The following is a 22,328-nucleotide window of genomic DNA, read 5'->3' as shown; positions in this document are numbered from 1 at the left end:
TGCCCAGCATGCCCTGCCCCCTCCCACTGGCCCCTCACACCACAGTCTTTCCGTGAACACGCCCCAGGCCACCCATGTGAAGCTGCATACGCCGTCCCCTCTCCCTGCAATAGTCTTTCTCCAGATCTGGCTACCTCCTTGGGGTGAGGAAGAGAGATCTTCCCTGACCGCCCCATTTTCTCCTGACCCTCCCATCCTCTCCCATTGCCTCTGCAACACTTCCCTCTTTCTGCAGTGACCACGTTCATTTACTCTTTACTTGTTAGGGTCGGTCTCCCCTATCCGACTATCTGCTCCTTGGGGACAGGGAACTCGTCTGTCTGGGTCACTTTTGTTAATTCACACCCAGGGTCACCTCTGTTAACTCACACCCACAGGACAACCTTGGAGAATTAGCACTGGGCTAGTAAAAGCTAATTCCCAGTCTGCCCTAGAGCACCGGCCTTTAGAACTTTTTTTACAGGGACTAAGAAATTCATTTCACGAGGCAACCCATTAAACACATGTAGAAATGAAGCAAAAGTTTCATGGAACAATTCGTATCCTAAGTAGGAATTACACGTGTTAGAATTTCTTCTCCCCCCTTCCTCTCCCCTTCCAAGAAAATGCTGGTTACAACCTTCTCATTTCATAATCACTGCCCCAGAGAGAAGGTTCTCAAACTCTCAAATTCCTGCAGAGGTCCCTGGAGCGTCCCAGGTTCTGTTCGCTCCCACCCCCACTTTCTTTTAGTCTTAATTTTCCTGTCATTCCAGGACCCTCCAGCCTCCTTCTTTCTTAAGGCAGTCAGAGCCAGGCTGATGTTCCAGGCCCCCCTTCAGCTTCCCACGAGGCCCCTCCCAGCCCCTCAGGTCCCCTCCTGTTGGCACTGGGCCGGCTGGAGGCTGGGGTCACACGGGGCACACCTCCGCTGTCCCCACGGCCCAGATGACCTGGAGGGGAAGAGCAGGGCGGGGCAGGCAGGTGGCGGCGGCTGCTGTCCTTCCCCTGGAAAGTTACAGCTCCCCTCACCCCCCATCCCAGCCCTCCTGGAGCCCTGGCTGGCTGAAGCAAATAGTCCTAGCTGCCACTGCTTAACTATTGTGCGATGGGGGCTGTGCGCTGGGGCACACAGCATCTCCAACACGATGGAGTCCTGCCCCCATTTTCCAGATGATGAAACTGAGGCTCAATGAAGGGAAGTGACTCACCCCAGATCTTACAGCTCAAAAGTGGCCCAGAGGGGATTTGCATGCAGGCAGTCAGGATCCCAAAGGGTTGGAGACAGAAGGCAGATAGGCCAGTGTGGCTCAGGGTCCCTTCCCTTCCCCAGGCCTTGCTTTCCCTGGGAGAAAGGAGGGGACTGGATGTCGTGACCTCAAAGGACACATCCAGATCTGACCTTAGCTGTTCTCAGGTCCTGGTCAAGGCCGACCAAACAGAGATGGCTTTGGTGTCCTCCTCCTCCTCTCTTTGGGCAGCACAGCCCTCTCCCCTCCTGTCTTTTTCCTTCTGGTGTGTCCCAAACTCCAGGTCCTTGTCACTCCCTCTCAGTCTCACTTCCTTGGGTCTGGTTCCTTGTTAGGGCTGAGCGGGTCTGGACTCCAGGGCTCACTGGATCTTTTTCTGTTGGGACCTAGGACACCTTAACCCAAGGCTTCTCAAAGTTGGTGTGGCCAGGAATTCCTTTCTCAGTGGAATCCAGTTGGGAAAACCAATTCATAAAAGACAGTTCCCAGAGGACTGCCCCGGCGAAAACAAGTGTAGGGAGGCTAGCACCCATTTGCCCAACGACTTCTCCTTAACCAGCAGTCCCTGCTATCTCAGGGTGCCCCACGGATCCATGGAACCCAGTTTGAAAACTACGGTACTACCCAGACTCATGGAGATATTATAGGTGGGACATGGTGAGGAAATATTCTGCACAAGTGACCAATGCTTGCAGGGCCTCCGCCTCAGCGGGCGGGCTGGGGCTGGGCAGAAAGACATCCAAGCTTCTGAGACTGTCCAGGACAACACTGTACAGTCTCGGGAACCTTACACTTCTGGGTCCCGTCCCTGCTCTCCCACTAGGTGATAGAGTGATGAGGTGATACAGAGTTTAGCAATGCTGCTGCTAGGTCCCTGTCACTGGTAAGCTGTCACCCTGGGGAGGCTGTTTACCTTCCCCCCACCTTGGTTTCTGCATCCATCAATTGGACAGCTGATGGCCGCCCTGCATCGAGGTACACGAGTGTGCACATTCTTAGCACGCGTTACACACTACTTAATATTGTACTTCCTTGATCCCGGGCCGGGTGGGCAGCCACCGCAGGGCTCACCGCCCTGACCGCGGGGAGACCCTCCCTCCCCCGCCTCCTCCCCCAGGGGGCCGCTCTTACCCTGGCGGGATGGAGGCGCGCGCACTCACGCCAGCGGCGCGCGGGGGCCCGGGCCTGTTGAGGTTGTTCTGCCCAGGGGTGGGCGTGCTGGCGGGGGCGCTCGGGCTCCTCGGGGGCACCCCGGAGGGCGGCACCGGCTCCGGAGGGCCCGTGGCGGGCGCAGCCCAGAGCGCGGCGCCGGCGAAGGTGGCGCTGGGGCGCACGGCGAGTGCGCCCGGAGGCCCTCCCGGGGGCGGCAGCGGGGTTGCAGGGGGCGCCTTGCGGCGCTGCGAAGCCAGGATGGCGTTGGAGGCGGCGCGCGTGCTGTTGACCAGCAGGCACTGCTGGCACGAGCAGGGCTGGCCCGAGCTGGCGCCCACGGGCCACGACTGCGACTTGGGGATGGAGCCGACCGTGAGCGGGTAGGCGAGGTCCAGGCGGCGGCGCAGCCGGCGGCGGCGGCGCGTCTGGCGGTTCATCTGCGACATGCTGTTGAAGTAGATGAGGTAGCAGAAGCCCAGCGACGAGAGGTCGAGCCACGGGTGCTGCTTCTCGTAGGCGTTCTGGATGGTGATGCCGATGTCCATGTCGTAGGCCGTCCACGCGCCGCCGTCGCTCTCCCACTCCCACACGATGCCCTTGCCCGGCGCCGACGACGGGTCGTAGAAGTTGCGCCGCACCGGCCGCATCGTCCCTGGGGTCGCAATGGGGGGGGGGGCAAGGGTGCGTGTTAACACAGGTGCGCGGGAGCGGGTGACACCGGCGCACCAGGGGAGTCGGCACAGGCCTGAAGGGCGGGGGCCACACGGGCGTGGGGGGGGGGTTAGCAGGGGCAGCCCAGGCCAGAAGGGGGTACCAGGGTAGGGTGAGGGGAGAGAGGGTCAGCCCAGACCCGGGAAGCACAGGCTGGGGGATCAGCACAGGCAGGGATACACAGAACCGAGTGCGGTAGGAGGACAGAAACCCTTGGTCAGCGCTGGTGGGGGGCTGGGGGTCGGGGGTGGGAGGATTGCAGACGGGAGGGCTAATGCGCCCTGGGGTTGGAGGGGATCTAGAAGGCACCACCGAGGGGCGAGGGAGTCATGTCCCCCCACCCCCCGCCCCAAGACAGGCACCACTGTAGAGGTCAGGGCAAGCCATGGTGGGAGAGAGGGGTGGGGGCAGGGAACCACAGAGACCAAGATGACCTAGACTGGTTGGTGGCATGCATGCCTTCCTTCCTTCATTAGTTCATTCATTCATTCATTGCCCAATCATTCATGGATCCATTGGAGCACTACCTCATTGATTCATTCAATAATTCTTCCATCTCCTTCCTGTATTAATACGCTAGCATAGCACTCATGTATTCATTAGTTCATTTATTTAATACTTCCATGAATTCCTTCATCCATGCCTGAAGCCATCCATGAAGTTTTTGCTCATACCTGCTTTGATACTGCTCCTTCACTTACTCCTTTATTCACACATTCACTCAAGACCATCCTATTTAAAAGTGTGTACCTTTGCCCCCCTCCACTCTTCTGCCCCCTCTCCTTCCCTGCTCTGTTTTCTCCAATCCAGTTTATATTTTATCTATCTGTCTTGTTTTCCATCTGTCTCTCCCCACTAGAGTGTCATAGCCACAAGGGCAGGGATTCCGTTTTGCTCACTGCTAGATCCCCAAGGCCTCCGCACACAGTAGTTGCTTAATAGATATGCGCTGAATGAAGGCGCCAAGGCATCAGTGTATCTGTTCACCCCACCTGCTCACACGCCGATCCATTTGGGCTTGGGTATTCCTTTGTTTCTTCACGGCTTTTGTTCATCCCTACGTCGGTGCATGCCTTTGTCCATTTATTTATCTGTTTTCATTCACTTTTCATGTGTCCCTTCCCTCCACAAACCTCTGCCAACTGTCTGCTCCTCGACGCTACGGGTTCCGTGCTAGGCACTCATTTATCGTCAATAACCCCGTGATAACCTTGGCCAGGTGGGTATGAACGCTGCCATTTAAGAAGCGAGGGCACAGAGGTTTTGCTCTCATGTTTCCCAAAACTCTTGGCGCTCCCTGAGACAGAGCTCCCCGGGAAACTCTGGGTTAAACAGAGATAACCCAAGGTCCAGGCTACAGGACTTCTCAGGGCCTTTAGCCTACCGTGGGAGTTGGGGCCTGGGCAGAGAGTCTCCTCTGTTAGGTTCCTTCAGCACACCTGCAGGAAGGCTGCACACTCGACTGCTCCTCAGCTGTGGGCAAGTCCCTTAAGCCTCAGTGGCCCCATCTTGAAAATGGGGGTGACACTAATCCATGACTCACCCCTGCCCCCTCAAATGGGGGCTTTAGGGAGGATTCAGCGAGAACAGGTGCAGAGCGCAGGGTCTGGATAGGGTCCCAGGGCCGGGAGGCAGGCAGACCTCATTTCAAGCCTGACTCTCTGACTTTCCAGCTCTGTGACCATTGAGCAGGTGACTCAATATTGAGCAGGTGACTCAATATCTCCAAGCCTCAGTTTCCTCATCTCTAAAGTGGGCATGAGCAGACGTTCCTTGCAGAGTTATTAGGATCAATCGAGAAAAGTATTGTCTCTATTCTGATAACTCCAAAATTCATCATCTCCACTCCCTCCCTCTTCCCCTAGAGGCAGGTTTGCATTCCAGCTGCCTCCTCAATGCTCCCTGTGGGGGTCAGCAGGCGTGTAAAGTCAGCGTAGACGAAGCAGAGCTCTGATCCCCCCATCCCAATCGTGCTCCTCCCACAGTCTTCCCGCTGCTGTCAGGCAGCCCCATCCTTCCTGCTGCTCAGCCCCAAAGCCCCAAACCTTGGACTCACCCCTGACTTCTTACCTTTTACCCCAATCTGTCAGTAAACCCAGCCATCTCTACCTTCCAACACACCCCACGTTGGGCCACTTCTCCCCACTCTGCCTGGACAGTTGCAGTAGCCTTGTGACTGGTCTCCGCTCCTGCCCTTGCCCTCTGCATTCTGATCCCCACACAGCAGCCAGGGGGCGTCCTCTTCCGTGCCAGTCAGATCGCACCCCTCTGCTCCGAGTCCCCTGTGGCTCCCCACTCCCTTGGAGTGAAAGTCAAAAGTCCTTGTGAGACTCAGAAAACCCCACGTTGTCTGACTTCGTCTTCCTCTCTGACTCTCTACCTACTGACCCTCTCCTTCTCACTCTACCCCAGCCACCCTAGCCTCCTTGCTGCTCTTTAAGCATCCCAAGCACTGTCCAGCCTCAGGACCTTTGCACTTGCTGTCCCCTCTGCCTGGGATAGGGTCCTTCTACTCCCACGTGTTCTCAGGGTTTCTTCCCTCTTTGCTTTCAGGTCTCTGTTCACATGTCACTTCTTTGGAAATACCCACACCACCGTTGGAAAACAGCTGCCCTCCCATTGCCATCCTCTGACCTTGCTTTCTCTTTCTTTATGGCACCTGCCACTGTGTGACCCAAAATATTAACTCTGCATCCTTTTTCTCTGGCTCCTCCCACTAGGCAGTCACGTGGCAGGGACCTTGTCTGTTCACTGCTGTGTCCCCAGCCCTAGCCTAGTTAGGGCCTGGCACACAGTAGGTCCTCATGACACAAGGTTGTTTCCATTGTGCAATGGGGTCCTCCCCTCACCTGCCCAAGGAACCTGGCCCAGGGGCCTGCAGCTAGCTGGGTGGGAACCAACTCCTGTCCCTCCCAAAGAGCCCTCCCTTGGGGCTTCTCTTTCGCTGCAACAGATTCTGTCTGATTGCCCTTGATTTGCGTCCCTAACTAGGGCTGAAAAACTAAGAGCTTTTCCTCCATCCTCTTCTCTTTCAGAATCCCAGGGGTTACAGACTACCCCTGCCCAAACCCTGAGAGCTGAAGAAATCGAGGCACAGCGCTGGAGCTGCTGACAGGTGCGGGAAGGCTGGCAGCCGGGCCCCAGGAAATTAGGTCTCTGGGCTCCTATAACCTTCCAGCCAATCACAGGAAAACTTCCTCCAGGCCCTCGCCGCGGCATCACTGGGATGCCTGATTTATCATTTTAACTGGGCATGTGCATATTGATTTCTCCCTTGCCCATACTGCTTCTTCGAGGGCAGGCCTGAGAGGGGATTAGTCGGAGGCAAGACAGGGAATACTCTGGGTGCTGTTTCCTGCTCTGCTCCTGAGTGCTTGGTTTTTCCCTCTTGGTGCCTCAGTTTCCCAAACCATCTGCAAAATGAGGGGTTGTGATAGATGGCCTGGGTGTGACGTGCTCGAAGTACTACCATTAGCTTCCTGGTAAGGGTCAAGGTGCTCTGTTAGCCAGAGGGCAAAACCCACTGGCTGGGTGGGTGGGGGAACATGGGAACTTGCCTTATTCAGTAGCCTCCAGTGCCCTGAGCTGAGCCAGGGAGGGTCTGGGATGGGAGGTACAGAGGGCGGTAGCTGAAAGAAACAATAAGGATTCTCACAGGTCTTATGCCAATTCTGCCTCCAAATATAACCTCAGTGTCCTCATCTGTAAAATGGGGATATTAAGAGCTCCACAGGATTACTATGGGAAAAAATAAAATAACGCATGTCAAAGGTGCTTAGCAGAGAGGACTGGGCATATAGAAAGCACTCAATGAACATTAGCCAGGATGGCTGTTCTACTTCCTATCTTATTACTTACATTCACTGCGACTGGTTCATTTCCTGCTCAACTATTCATCCATCAAAACCCTTCACAGGCCCACCTCCTCCAGAATTGCTTCTCTTTCTCTGTTCTGTTGTTATAGCTGGCATACCCAGCTGTGTGTATTGCATGTCTATCCTTGAACTGTAATTAAATTATTTGGTTTTGTTCTTAATCTCCTTTCTTGATCTATGACTTTTGGGAGGATCAGGACCCAGGTTAGATCCATATCTGTATTTTCAGCACAGAGCCTGACATAAAGAAGACTCCTGCAACTGAAATGGCCAACCTACTTGGCACACCCTAGGGCTCGGAGTGGGAGAGAAGAGGGGTTGGCTTTGACGAAGAGGGACTGGAGTCTGCAGCAGGTGCAGCCCCATGGGGGGTAGGGGTTGGCCCGGCATGCCTGGGCCCCTGGGAGGGATTCTAGGGCATGTGCGTGGGGTTATTTCCAAAGGTCCACATTGACCAGCTCTGCAGCAAAGGACTCTGGGAGCTCCTCCTGACCAGGTCAGGGCCAGCCTGCCCAGCATCCTCTCTCCAGGGCTCCGTTCACCAGGCATTGATTTTCCTGCCTGTTTACTGGTAGTTATTAAAGGCTGTGTCCCTGGAGTCCTTTTGAAACGAGATTGGAACCTGGAGAGCTGGAGTAATTAGGGCAGCTACTGCCCTCCCTCCTGGGCCCCGCACCCCCAGAGCGCCTGCTGTCGCTGGCTTGCCCATTCGTCCACCTCTCAGGCCTGCTCTGGCTGTGCACCAGGCTGGCGGGGGCCAGCTGGTTCCCCGGTGTCCTGCCTGGGCTGCGATCTCAAGATTTCCAGGCGAGCCATGGAAACGCTCCGTCTCCCCCCCCCGACCCCCCATGGCCTTGGCCTAGATTTTCGGCCAGAACAATGGGTCTCTAAGATGGGTCTGGAGGTTCTCCGAGAAGAATCTTCGACTGGGAATCTGGAGACGGGCTGGTCTTTCTCGTGGACCTACTCTGCTGGACGTCCTTGAGCAGGCCACATGACCCCCCCACCACCACCCCGCACCCCCAGTCTCTAGGGCACTCAGCTGGGCTGGCCGGGGCTCTGAGTCCCCATGGCAGTTAGGAACCTGTGTCAAGCACGCATCCATTTCTGGGCTTGTTCTTGTTTTTGTGTGTCTGCCTTTGTTTTTTTTTCGCCCTCTCCCTCAATTTCCTAAGAATGTTTGGCTGAAAAATTCCAATCTTGTTCCAGCTGAACTGAGGGGAAAGGGACTTTGGTCAAATGCCAGCTGGAAGATGGAGGAGCTGGCCCCCCGAGACTGGATGTGGGGGTAACTGGACACGGCAGCCAGTGACCACTTCATGCCCGGGGCAGTGACAGGGAGAGAGACAGAGAGGCTGGGCAGGGAGGGAGAAGACAGAGATGGGGAACAGAGAGAGAGACACACACACAGAGACTGCCAGAGAGAAGCCAAGACCGAAATGGGAAATACTGAGGCCAAGACGAGGAGAAAGACCCTGAGCTGGGGACAGAAGATGGAGGGACTTTGAGAGAAGAGACACAAAGAAATGAAAGCCTGGAGAGGCAGAGTAGACAAGAGACAGAGGGGAGGGGAGAGGTGACCCTGCAGAGGTGGAACACAGCAGAGGCAGTAACCATGGAGCTAACATGCCCTGAGCACCTACTATGTGCCGGACGCTGGGCTCAGCACCTCCCTTGCGCTAACTCATTTTATCCTCAGAGGTCCCTGCCAGCGGGGTGCCAGGATTCTTCCCCGAGAAACCGGGGCCCAGAGAGGTGAAATCTAGGGCGGGTGAGAGGAGAACCACTTGCGCTGGTTCTAAGGGGTTCAACTCAGCCAATGGTATCCCAGCCTAGGATACCTCCAAGGATGAGGACCTCACTACCTCATCTCTGCTCTCGATTACTCAGCTGTGAGTTTCTGCCCTGAAAACACAGTCCTGATCGGAGCCTCCTGCCTGGAGGTGGAGTGCCGGGTATTTGTCTCTCAGCCTCCAACTCTTAGCTTCAGGAAGCTGACTCCGTGGAGGCAGAAGAGGGCTCTGAGACCGCTGCCTGCCCCCCAGGCTCCAACGAGCTCCTCCCTGGGCTGGGGCCCTGAGGCCTGTCTCCTCTGTGGCCCAGCAGGGTGGCCCTGCCTCTGGGAGTGGCTGCCCAGAGGGAAGTGATCTCAGCTCAGGGGCACCCGGGCCCTGACGGGAAGGGGACCCGTGGGAGGCAGCCACGGGACATCCTGCCAGGTGGGGGGAGTCCCGCTGCAGGCCGGGCCTGGTCAGACTACAAGGTAAGGAGCCTGCGGGGGTGGGGGTGGGGTGCTGGGGGGAACATGGTTGAGCGTGAATGGAGCACCTAGGGGTGTCAGGCTCCTGTGAGCGATTTTACCAAATCCTCTACCAACCCCAAAAGAAATATAACAGCACTCAGAGAACATCCTTACGTGGCCAGGCTCCTATCGACTCACTTAATCCTGACAACAACCCAGTGAAGTGGGGCTGTTATTACCCCGCCGTAGAGGAGAGGAGATGGAGGCTCGGAGTGGTGTGGGAGTGGGCCCAGGGGTTTCCGTGCTCCCTTCACCGCTGTGCTGTGTTCTTGAATGTGGGAACTGAGGCACGGAGGTCACAAAGAGAGCAAGTGACCCGGCTGATCCCCAGACTGCCGTCCCACCTTCCGGAACAGCCGCTTCCCAGCAGACAGTCGGAATGTCTGGCCAGCTCCCCCTGACAACCACGATGACAATAACCAAAATGATTCTGGCATAGCAAGTACTCCCGCTGCGGCCTCTGGGTGGAGGGCTTGCCTGCCTCGCCCTGCTGCGGGCAGCAGCCCCGGGCTGCGCACTATTATCAGCCCCATTTGGCAGATGGGGAAACTGAGGCTCTTCGAGGGGACATGGAAGTCTGCCTGGGGAGAGTGGCGTGGCCGGGATGCCAACTGCAGCACGTGGACCCAGCACGCCCTCCGCTCCTGCCCTGCAATCGATAATCCCGCAGTGTTCTGTTTCTATCTGAACGCTCCCTGGGGACTCGTCAGGCTAAGCTGTGGCCCATTAGTGGTTTCTGCACGTCTGAAGTTGGTCCAAGCTCCCAGGGTCTGTGGCCGGGGTGGGGGCAGGGGGAGGGGATGGGGTCCACAGCCCTGCCTGGGGAAGGCGGAGGGGCTGCGCAGAACTCAGGCAGCTACTGCCTTTGAACTGGCATTGAGAGCTTTGCCTCTGAGGTTGCGGGGAGCTGGAGGGCGGCTGTGCATACGCCATGGCCAGGCACCCGTCATCCCACAAAAGTAGGTTCGGATCCCCTGGCAGAGCAGCAACAGTCAAGCGGGGGAAATGCAGGGGTAGGGAATGGAAGGGGCAGACAGTTCTCTGCCACCTGGAGCCCTGTCTGGCCTTGGGCAAGCAACTTGGCCCCTCTCAGCCACTCCTTTCTCATCTGTGAAATGGACACAGTGACAATAACAGCAAATACCCACAAAGGGCCTACTATGAGCCAGACACTATTCTAAGTGCTTCATGACGTCGGTTCTCAATCCACACAGGAGGCATCGTTTCATCAACATTGCATTTTACAAATGCCGAGGCACAGAGAGGTAAAGTGACTTGCCCAAAGTCACACAGCTGCTAAGGGGCAAAGCCAGGGTTTAGCTCAGCCAGGAATTGAACATCTCCCCACTTCCACTGTCTTTTACCTGATCCAAGCCACCATTATTGTTGCCTAGACCACTGCGGTCACTTTCCTGCTGTCCCAACTTCCACCTTTTGCAAAACCCTGTAGTGCATTCTCCGCATGGCAGCCAGAGGGGTCTTCCACAATCTCAAATTTCACCATGTCACTTCCCTGCTCAACACCCATCAATAGCTCCCTAGTGCCCTTAGGAATCAGTCTAATCTCCTTTACCCAGTCTTCAAGGCCCACCACGAGCTGTCTACACTGCCTGGCATTGTAGCCAAGTCAAACTTTTAGTTTTTTCTGAACATACTGTGCATTTGCATGTGTTGTTCCCTTGTATTAAAATGTCCTTCTACCCACCTCATTCGGTTTTCCTCCCTGCTGGACTCCTACTCAATCTTGCCAGTTCAGCTCATGTGCTCTGCCTTCTTGGAATCTTCCCTGCCATTAGTCGGGAGAATCACTCCCTCCTTGGCGCTTCCATAGCACCTTGCATCCACAGACTCGCCATTAGAGCACCCTGCTTAGTGGGTGTTGAGGTGCCTGTGTTCCCAGCTGGGAGCCCCTCCAAAGCTGGGCTGGTTTTCAGCCACTTTAGCATCCTCCCACAGTCAGGAGCACAGGGAGGTAGGCGCTTGGAAATGCTAGCTTAATGAATGAATGACCAAACACATGTGAGTGAACCTTACTGAATACTACAAATGAGCCTGGAGGTTGCAAACTCGTGGTGGATGTGGTTTTGTGCTACACTGTATTTATGTAAAAAATGGCAATCAACATTTAAAACTCAGGTGCATTCACAGAACAGTTCGGATTTCAGAAGTCCCCAAATATCCAGAGACGTGGCCACAAGGATCACCCATCTCCTTGGCAATGGTCAGCAAAAGCTGAGTCGTGGCACCCCATTCATGCCTTCACCTAGTGCTTATTGAGCACATACTGCATACCAGGAGCTGGAGAACAAGACAGATCTCTGTTATCCTCCTGCTTTGCACATTTCTATAAGCTGCCCAGGCCCTGTAAGCATTTGAATTTGCAACCTCTGTCTAGATGGGGAAACTGAGCCAGGAGAGGAAGGGACTTGATTAAGACCACCTAGCAAATTAGAGAAATCTTGAACCCAGGCCCCTGACTCTCATTTCCACAGCAGCTGGTGGCTGTCATCGTAGCAAAAACGAACAAGCGTTCCCTGGAACAGAGGTGCCTGGGGGAGGGCTATGCTTACTCGCAAGGTGGGGGAGGGCTCTGCAATGGGGAGATTATCAGGCAAACTCACTCGCAGCTGGAGGGAGAAGGGACAAAGGCTCAGTGGTGGCGGGGCCCAGTCTGTCACCGGGCGGGAGGCAGCTACACTGCGGCTGCTGGCAGGACTGTCCTGTTTGCCAGGCCTGCCTCCTTTGATTGCCTCGTCCTTTGTTCTGCATTTCAGGGCGGTTCAGCACCAGGGCCCTGTGCCAGAATCCCTCCTGCACCCATCACCGCCCTGCCACTACTGCCTGGGCAGGTGGAGGCAGCAGCCTGGAGCTGCTCCAGAGAGATGGAGAGACACTTTGCCAGAGAAGCTGAGCAAGGACAGCCATACAGGACAGGGGTCTCGGTCTCCAGCTTGGGACCCCCGGGGTCAGGAATGACCCTGGGACTCCTCGGAGTCTCCCATGTCAGATCCGTCTCCCCAACCAGAACAGAAGCTCCTTGGGGGCAGGGGTTTGTGCCTTTCCTGCTCATGGCTGCATCTCTAGTGCCTAGGACGGTGCCTGGCACAATGGCCTATGCCCATTGTCCTAAGCTCATGAAGTTTCTGCAGAATGAGCAAACGTGTCAATTCCAACCACAGCCCCGGGAGATAGGTGCTATTATTGGGTCCACACTGCAGGTGAGGAAACTGAGGCCCAGGGAAGGAGTGTGGCTTATCCAAAGTGACAAGCCAGCGCTCCCCACTCCCCAGGATTTGCGGCGAGGTGCTGGGAAGGAAACCAGAAAACTTCTGGCTCACTGTCAAAGCTCCCTAATACAACCAGTGCCAGGTTTCTGGCCGCAGGTCCTGGGTCTTGGAGGCTGTCCTGGGGAGTAGCACCACCGGGTGTGATGCAGGAGCTGTGTGGGAGGGGGACCAGGGAGCCACAGGTGTGGGGAGACGGGAGGCCTGGAGGGCCCTCCACATGCATTACACCCCAAGAAGTGCACACTGGGAGGGAGCTGGGGACCCCACTGCCAGCCCTGCCTCCTTCTCCACGACTTCCCGTATCATCTCCCCACCCTGTCCCTGCCTCCTCATCCTCCCATCACTTCCTCTATCGCCTCCCATGATCACCCCCACGTCTCCCCCTTTGCCCCTTACCACCGTCTTCACCACTCCTCCATCACCGCCCCTCCCCGCCCCCGCTGCTCTCCCGCCATGGTCTCTTCACCTTCCTTATCGCCATCCCTATCGCCGCCCCCATAACCCCACACCTCCCCTATCACTCATTTTTCACCTTCTTGGCCACCTTCCCCATCACAGCCCTATCACGTCTCCTCCCTGCCCCCATCAAGGCCCCTTTTATCCTGCCCCCCCACTCCACCTTGCCTTAATGGCTCCAGGCATAGCCCCATCACTCCCCATCCCTCCCTCACCTCCCCAGTCTACCCCACACACAACCCGTCAAGTTCCCATCGCCTCCCTCCTCTCTAGGTCAGAGTCCACAGCTCCCTTGGAAAGGCAAGAGGTGGGGGGGGGGGGGCTGGGAGAGCACAGGAAAGGATGGGGCGGGGAGATGGGGGGAGAGCGATAGGGGCCACGAGGAGGATTCAACCCAGGCTTTCTTCCCCCACCCTGGTGACCAGGGGCAGAGTGCCGGCGACGCTGTCCAAGGTGCCGGGGCTAGCCTGGCGTCCGGCGCGGGCCAGGCCGGCTGCGGGATGGGCAGGAGCCGGGCTCTGGGGCTCCGCGGCTGGGCGGACCTAGCCTGGCTCTCCCACCACCTCTTCCTAGCTCGGGCAGGTACCTTGCCAATGTGGAGCCCCCAGCTTCCCCACTGTAAAATGGGGTCGTGGAGGGAGGCCCAGACAGGAAGTGACTGGGTCAGTCCTCATCTTGCTCCAGGGCTCTCTGAGGACTGGTAATTAATGAGGCTGGTCCTGCAGTGTGGCTCTATGTTCCCTGGGGCCCGGCTGCCAAAGGGCAGCAGCTGGTGGCCCAGCCATACCTGTCAGGTCCCGGGGGACCCCAAGAGGCTCCCCTACCTCCTCCCCACGTCTCTCCTTTCCTAAATGCAGGCTACCAGCCACCTGCCACCCAGGCCTGAGTCTCCTCCAGGACTCTGCCAGAGTGCTGTTTCCTCTGCCTGGAAGCACTCCTATGGTTCTGTTTATCCAAACCATACTGACTCTCGGAGGCCTCCTCCTCCAGGAAGCCCTCCCTCTTAACAGTCCTTGAGCATACACCATTCATATCACCTGGCCGAAGGCAAGCTGTACCCCTCCTAGGAGGCACTTACATCTTTTTCCTATTTGAGAATAAATGTTTTTTATGTGCTAAGCAATGTTCTCCATGTTTTTTCCTGCCTTATTTCGTTTAATTCTCACAACAACCTTCTCAAGTAGGTACTGTTTTAATCACCATTTTACAGATGAGGACATCAAGGCTTGGAGAAGCTAAGGAGCTTACTCATAGCCTTGCAGCCAGGGAGGGGCCAAGCTCGAATTTGGATCTATATCTGCTGGTCTCACAAGTCTGAGGGTTCTACAGCTGTTACCATGAGAGGCATATGCCTTTGTCTCCTACTAGATTCTGAACAGAATTTTGCAGGGGCCTTGGTGTCCTTTTCTCTGAGTCCCTGGGGCCCAGCCTGGTACTGAGCAGGTACCAATGACTGTCAAATAAAAATAATGATGAATTTACTGTATCAAAAGAGGCTCCTGGAGCCAGAAAAGCAGCCAGAGGCCAAAAGAATGAGTCTGCAATGGTGGAGAGGAAGGCAGTGGGTCAGGTGGCCGTGGGGAGACAGCCATAATGGGTTAGCTGGACTTGCTGTCACCATAAGACAAGCCCCTCTCTGCACCCACAGGTATTGTCCTTCTTACTCAGCCCAGCCCCAGGTGCCTCCCAGACTAGCTGAGAGAGAGTCCCAAGGGCATTCCCTGTAACCATAGTGTAGGGCCCTGGAGGTCCCCCAGGGTGCTGTGGGGCTGTCCCTGCCTTGGTGCAGACTCTGCCAACAGACCCCAACAGAACTCGCAAGGGAGGAGGGGGTGGAGACTCTCTCAGCCTGGGCATTGAAGGTCACATTGTTTATTGTCCCCGGGGCCTGTCTGAGCCCTGGGAGGCCGGGCTTCTTGTTCCAGCTTGGGACTAATTGGCTGTGTGACCCTGGGCAAATTGCCCACCCTCTCTGGGCCTCAGTCTTTCCATTTGTTCAATAACCTGTCCTAGGAGTCGGAGTCTAAATTCTGAAGGTGCTTTTCTTGGTGATATGTGATGGTTGCTCCCCATCTCTGGGTGGCCCCACCCAGTCTCTGAGGGCCTTATGTAGTCCCTGGACAAGACTAAGAGTAGGGACCAAGGCTAAGTGGAGCCCAAACCATCCAGGGAGGGATGCAGGCTTGGGAGATGCTGAAACCATCACAAGCTGTCACTCAGACCAACAGCTTGGGTGCACCAGACACAGCCACACTTAAGCTTTGGGTGCAGCATTTGTGGTTGGTCCCAGCCTCAGCTGTTCCATCTACAGAATGGGCAGATGACTGCCCCAAGAGCTTCCAGCAGTAGAAAGAGAGGAGAATGGGAGAGATGGGCAAGGAAAGTGCCTCTCCCCTCTGCCCCCAGCTGAGTGAAACTAAGGAGGAATCAAAATTGCCTGGGAAGTGGCTGACTCACACCTCTGTCCAGCTGTGTGGACTGGCTGGAAAATCCAGGCTCTGGGGTGCGGCCTTTGCAGACCACTGCCCTAAGAGGCAGGGGGTAGGAATGTCCCTCAGGGAGACTGTGGCCCCACCCTTGCTGCTAATGGGAGCCCAGTCCTTTAGCCCTAGGCCCTGAGGGCTCCTGGACCCAGCTCAGCCGCCAGCTGCTGTGCCCACCCGGGTTTTCCCACTTGTGGCAGTCTTGGTTTGTCTGTTGGTAGGCCAGGCTCAGGACAAAGGAGACAAGCAAGGCTTTGTGGCAAACAGAGCACATGGCCCAGCGAGAAGACCATGGCGATCACAGCACAAAGGCAGCTCGCCTGGGGTAGCCCCATCAGTGCTTCTTCGCCACCATCATGTGGCCTGGGGACACAGCGTTCCCCCCTGGTTCCCCCCTCCCTGTGGGAGGGCCCCAGTTTCCAGCCCAGACCCTGGGCTCCTGACCGGCAGGGCTTCAAAGCGGCCCCCTCCCCTGCTGCTGGTGGGGAGCAGTGAAAACAGCCCAGCAGGGAAGAGGTGAGGGGGCAACGGCTGAACAAACAGCTTTCCCCGTGGGACCAGGGTCTGGGCCTGTCCCCTGTGGCCAGAGCCTGACACCTGGGCTTTTTTCCATTGGCTGCAGAGGACATTTCTATACAGGCAGTACCCGAGCAGGCTGGTGTTTGAGTGCGTGCATGCACACACGTGCAGATGCCACAGGGAGAGGGGGAGAGTGCCTCAACACGTGACCCCATGGGCAGATTAAGAACAAGTTAGGGCAAGGGTCAGTGAACTATGACCCAAATCCATTCAGCGACTGTTTTCGTACAGTCCATGAGCTAAGGAAGTTTTTTACATTTTTAAATGGAAAAAAACAATAAAAAGAATATTCCATGACACGTGAAAATTATTTGGAATTCAAATTTCAGCATTCATAACTAGTACTATTGCAACATAGCCAAGTTCATTCATTTACATGCTATCTACAGCTGCTTTCATGCTACACTGGCAAAGTCGAATAACCAACTTTCGACTGGGTGGCCTATAAAGCCTAAAATATGAACTTTCTGGCCCTATTAGAAAGACTCCTGGCTCCTATTTTAGGGCATCAACAAAACCTGGGCACACTCCTACCTCCTCCCCCAAATGAAAATTCACCTTCAATAAACTTGTTAAGAATTTTACAATTAGAAAATCTAGATTGCAGCTGTGTTCATTTTCACACATACATGCAAATCTTATGTTTTACAGCTTTATATTGTTTTCAGTGCCAGTGCATGGGAACCATAATCTTTTGAAGCTCTAGGGTCTCTAAAGGTCTGCATTCTATTCCGCTCATTCAGCACATGCTGAGCACAAGTGGGTAAGTACTCAATGTTAGGGAAGCCCCTGCCAGTGAGGTGATACTCTTGCCCATTTTATAGTTGTGGAAACTGAGGTGTGGAGAGGTGCAGATATTTTTGCCTGAGGTCACCAGTTGGTCAGTGGCAGGGCAGGGCCTGGCACTCAGGTCTCCTGCACTAGTCCTGGCTCTTTCCTAGACTATTAACTAGGAGGAGAAGCTGTTCTTTCTTGACTTTTTTTTTTCTGCTCCCAGATGAAGAGGGGGAGCAAAACTATGCCTGGTGTGGAGGCATTGTGTCCCTCCCTCCAGCAGGTTTCCAGGCATCCTAGGTCCCCTGCCAGCCCAAATAGGATTCCAGGCCGTCCTCTCTCGCTGGGGGTCTTGGCAGGCTCCCAGGAGCCTGTTGAGGGATGAGTGTTTTATTTTCCCTTTCCTGGAAAATGAGGGGCAGGTGTGGAGTGAACAGCTCCAGGAAGGGGGTGGGAGGAAGCAACAGAAGCTGGACTTCTGGGGACCCAATAAGACTGAACAATAAAAGGGTTCAGAGTGAGAGGCTACTGAAGGGAGAATGGAGGGAGCTTGGGGGTCTAGGGAGCCAGGAACTGAGGTGGGCGTGTTGGGAAGAAAAAAGGGACCCTGGAAGGAGAGGGGGATCAAAGGCAAAACTGCCAACTTGGCAGCCTCAGGTGGGGGTGCCCCTGCTTCTACGTCCCCCCACCCCAAAGCCAGGCCCTGGAAAATCTCCACACTCCCGCATTGGTCCTGAACCCAGAGAATGTCAAATCATTGGGCCAAGGAGAAACCCACCCCTTTCTGCCATCAGACCCCTGCCCTCCACCAGAGAAAGTTCCAGGATAAGGGAGAGAGGATAGGTAGATGACACCCAGCCTGAGCACTTCTCATTTCTCCATCAGGGCATTGGTAGCTCCTGTAGGAGAATGGGTGCCAAAACTTGGCAGTGACTTCCCTGCTCTCAGTATGAAATTCCTCACGACTGAGCAGGCCTGTATGTTTAGCCCCTGCTTCCAGCTATTCTTGCACTGTCTCCTTGTCTACTGTACTCCAACCAAAATGGCCTTGGAGGTATCCTGCTCTTTCCTACCTCAGGGCCTTTGTACTGGCTCTTCCCTCTGCATGGAACACTACCTTGTCCATTCATTCTTCTGATTGACATTCAAACATCACTTCTTCAGATTAGCCTTCCCTGGCCACCCCAAGACCAGGTTCATTTCATGCTCTCAGAGCTGCTGTGGGTTTTCTTTCTGGAACTTCTAAAATTGATGAACTATGTGATTATGGGTGTATCTGTCTCCCTGACTATACAATGGGACCTCGTGGGGCTGGGACCCTTTCTGTCTTGCTCCCTTAGCAGAAGGTCTGACAAGCAGCAGGAGCTTAGCCAATGACGCGTGATGGGAAGTATGAATGGTTGGCACTGCCGGTGAACATGGGCAATGCCTGGATTATGGAAACCGAGCTGTTCTGAAATGTAACACCGATAACCTATTTGCTATGAATTCTCCTGGGTTTTCAGATTTGTTGGACATTCTGTAGGTACCAAGCGATGTGCTAGAGCAGCGCTGCCCAACAGAACTTTCTATGATGATGGAAATGTTGTTTACTGGTGCCACCAAATATGGTCATCTTGAGAAACCTGTGGGAATCGAGCCCATGCAATGTGGATAGGTGGACCAAGGAACTGAATTTTTAATTTTATATAATTTTAATCAACATTTAAATAGCCACAGGTGGCCAGTGGCTACAAAGTATTGGGCGGCACGGCTCTGCTCTCCTGTCTTACTGTAGCCGAGCCTGCTACAGGCAGTTAGGTCATCCAGGGGTTCACAGGAATTCCCCAAAATCCCATCAGCTGGACGTTGGAATTAAACATGCCAAGGCTTCTTTGGCAGCTGCCACGAGGCAGGACCTTGCCACCCCACACCCATGCCCCTGCCACTGCTCACCTCGCATATTACAGAGACCACTGGCTAACCCCTGCTCAGTAAGAGCTTCACACTGATGACAAATATCCGGCCAAACTCCAAAAGAAATGCTGAGAATGGGGTCTCATCATTCGTATCCCAGTCGCCACCTAACACATTACCACCAACGCAACCATCCACACCACCATCCTACTACTCCTGATACGTCACCAACACCACTCACCAACATCTACCATCAGGAGGAACGCCACCATCATCCTCCATCATCCCTCTCACCACCCCTATCCCATCCACACCCCCACCCTCACCGCCACCACAACCAGTACTACCAAGGGAGACCCAGCATCAGCACCACCACCCACCCAGGACGGTCACCCGCATCGTTCCATCATGCCACCCCATCACACCATCCCAGTATCGCCGTTAGCATAATCAACCACCACCAACCCCTTCCAGCAACCACCACCAACCCCTTCCAGCAACCACCACCAACCCCTTCCATCAGCCACCACCAACCCCTTCCAGCAACCACCACCAACCCCTTCCAGCAACCACCACCAATATCATCACCAACAAGGCCACTGCCACCCCCCCATCATTATATCCCCCATTGCATGATGAAGCAGCAGTACCAGTGATTCAATCACCAGCACCATTCTATCCATCATCGCCACCTCCACCACCACCGTCCCCCACCCACATCATGGCCACACCACGACTGCATCACTGACCCCACACCACCAGCGCCTGCTGCCAGGATAGGATATCAGTTAAGAGCTTTGGCCCTGGAATTCAACTACCTGGGTTTAAATCCCAGCTCTGAGTTTAAACCACTCAACTTCTGTAAGACCCGGTTTCTTCTGCAAAACAGGACTAACAATCATACAATAAGACCTGCTTCCTGTCATTGTTGGGAAAATCAAATAAGAAAATGGGTGCAAAGCACTTAAACTGCCATAATTGAGCGCTAACACATTCTGGGTTTTATGCCCAGTAAGCACGATTTCACTGAATCTTCCCACGGTTCTAAGATGGGTCCCTCCACCTTGCAGATGGGGAAACTGAGACTCAGAGATGTGATGTGACTTGTCTGAGACCCCACATGTCATATGAGAGGCGGGATTGGAAGCCAAGCCTTAAACTGGACTAGGCGACACTGTCCCCTTTTTCAGGGGAGACAGGCCTGGATGGGCAGATTGACCTTCTTGGAGTGCCAGGCTCCCTCCTCAGGGATGCTGGGGTTGGGCTCTGGCATCCTACCTGGGAAGGTGGTGCCCGGCCCCGGAGGGTGGGCAGAGGGTGCTTACCTGTGTCCTGGCGAAACTGGTGCATGGACTGCAGGTCGATGACATATGGCGCCAGCTGTGCGTCCACCTGCCCCAGCACCACGGAGCCCCTGGCATCCTCCTTGAGCACGTTCTCGATGTGGTGGCACACGGTGGCGGTGTAGGGCCGCCAGCGGCTGTGCTCGTTCAGCCACTCCCACACCACCACCCGGGCCACGTTCTGCGGCGGGAAGCCCAGCCCGTTCATCGGCACCATCACGCCCTGGCCGGGCCGGGCCATGGCCGCTGCCGCCGCCTCAGGGGCCAGTCCCCACCACTGCTGGGCCCAGCGCCGCCTGGGCCCGCCAGCAGCCAAGGAACGTCCTCTCAGCCCTGGGGTGGCAAACACTGTCCGGCCCCCCTTCTGACTCCCAAGGCCCTCTGAGGCCCAGAGGCCCAGGTGGAGGAGTGAGCTGAGGGGGGTGTTCCACGCACCAAGGACCCCTTCCCCCAGCGCTATCTCAGTTAAGGGGTGCAGTTCTGGGACGCAAGTCTGAGGATGGGAGAAACGTTGCTCTAAACCCTTTGGTCTCCTCAGCTCGGGTAACGGGGTGAGGCACCCCTACTCTAGGGCCAGCCTCTTCCCAGCCGGTCTCTTCTGCTCCTTCCGGCCGCGCAGCGCCTCGCACCCACAAGGCTGGGGCCCAGCCGGGTGCTCCCCGCGGCTCCCAGCCAGCCCTCCGCGCTCCCAGCTGCGCCCCAGCCCCGCGCCTGGCTCCAGACGGGCTGCTCTCAGGGCCTCGGGTCCGCCCCGCCCCACGACGGCTCCTGCGGACTGAAGGGGGCGTCCCTGCCTGGGGTCCTGGAAGGCCTGGGTGGTCGCAGAACGCACGTGGGGGAGGGGCGCGGCGCGGCACCCCAGTCCGCGCGGGCCGGGGCTGCGGCTCCCGAGCTGGGCTGGGGGCGAGGGGGGCGGGGGCCCGTGGGCACGCCCCACCCCACTCGTGCTCGCGACCTGCCGGGAGAAAGAAGGGGAGAGGGCCCTTTAAGAGGAGAGCGCAGGCCCCCCTCCCCCCTTCCCGGGAGAGCTTTCGGCTGAGAACAATGGGGAACCAATGCGGGGGGGGGCAGCAAGGGGGCTTAAGGGGGTCGCCCTGCTCGCGTTCCCTTGGGGCAGGCCTAAGAGGAGGGCTGGGGCCGGGGGAGCAGTTTTCTGAGATTTGCTGCCCGGGGCGCCCCCTCCTCAGCTCCTCGCTCGTCCCCTTCCTCCGGGCCCGCGCCCTGCTGGGTGGATGCAGGGTGCGTGGGGCTGCGCGGAGATGCACGAGGACGCGCGGCGCGGCAGGCGCGGCCCAGGGCCCCTCGGGGGTCGCGTCACAGAGGGGGCAACGCCAGGAGCGGCGGCGCTCGCTGTCTCTGCTCCCTGGGGGTAACAGCGCCCCTTCCCCAGCCAAGACCTCCCCAACTGCGCGCGGGTGCCCTGCAGGAGCCGGAGGTGGGGGTCCCTATGCGCCCCGCGTTCTCACCGCCTCTCCTCTGCTCTGCCTCCTTCTCCGGCTTGCGCTTCAGCTCCGCCGCCTCCCGGGCTCCCCCCGGAGTGTGGGAGGGAGCCGCGGTCCCGCCTCCGCGCCCTTTCGCTCCCAGGCCCCGCGGCCGCCGTGCGCCCGGGCGCTGTGCTTTCCGCGCGCGGACAGACTGCCTCGCCGACCGACGGACGCCTGGGCGGGCGGCTGGACGCCCGGATCCCGCGGGTGGGAGGCGGCTGCGGCCGCGTTTAGGGGAGGGAAGAAGGAGGGGACCGAGAAGGAGGAAGGGGAGGAGACAGATTGTGGCCCAGAGCGCCGCTGGCACTGACACGCGAGTCCCGGGCGCCCCAAAGCCTCGGCTAGGTCTGTCTGGGACCCCACGAGGCGCCAGCAGGGTGCGAGACAGGCGATGGGTGTTGATGGGTCACAGTTTGAATCTTAGTCACCTTTGCATTCCAGTGACCTAGTCCAGGGCCTGGCACACAATAGATGCTCAATAAATGCTGGAATGAATAAATAAGATCCAGAGATTGTTTAAAGAAAGATCTTAAAGCATTCTGGGATAGGCTCCTCCCCTCTTCCCACTACTCTGGGGGCAGGGAGTGTCTGGCAACGCCTAAATCAGAGCCAAATGGACTCATGGAATCTGAAGTGTACAGATTTGAAGATTAAAGCCCAGATAGAGTAAGAGACAAACCCAGAATCACACATCGGCTTAGAGCAGTGCCCAGACAGACTCCCAGATTGAATTCTTCCAGCACCCAGTTTGCCAGTC

The 22,328-nt window shown here is 56.5% G+C and overlaps 1 protein-coding gene across 1 annotated transcript in view; it reads right to left on the bottom strand.

Moving 5' to 3' along the window:
- The window catches only part of DTX1 (deltex E3 ubiquitin ligase 1), a 36,326-nt gene extending 14,648 nt beyond the window's left edge, over positions 1 to 21,678 (bottom strand). The window contains exons 1-3 of the mRNA XM_077159899.1: positions 21,554 to 21,678; positions 20,070 to 21,042; positions 2,361 to 3,033 (exon numbers count right to left, since the gene is read on the bottom strand). Of these exons, the coding sequence (XP_077016014.1) occupies positions 2,361 to 3,033; positions 20,070 to 20,328 (932 nt within the window). The 5' untranslated portion in view covers positions 20,329 to 21,042; positions 21,554 to 21,678. The remainder of the gene's footprint in view (positions 1 to 2,360; positions 3,034 to 20,069; positions 21,043 to 21,553) is intronic.
- Between the last annotated feature and the right edge of the window lie 650 nt (positions 21,679 to 22,328).

The sequence above is a fragment of the Tamandua tetradactyla genome, chromosome 5 (genome assembly GCF_023851605.1).
Source record: "Tamandua tetradactyla isolate mTamTet1 chromosome 5, mTamTet1.pri, whole genome shotgun sequence".
NCBI lineage: Eukaryota > Metazoa > Chordata > Mammalia > Pilosa > Myrmecophagidae > Tamandua > Tamandua tetradactyla.
This window is presented reverse-complemented; position numbering and strand designations above follow the sequence as displayed.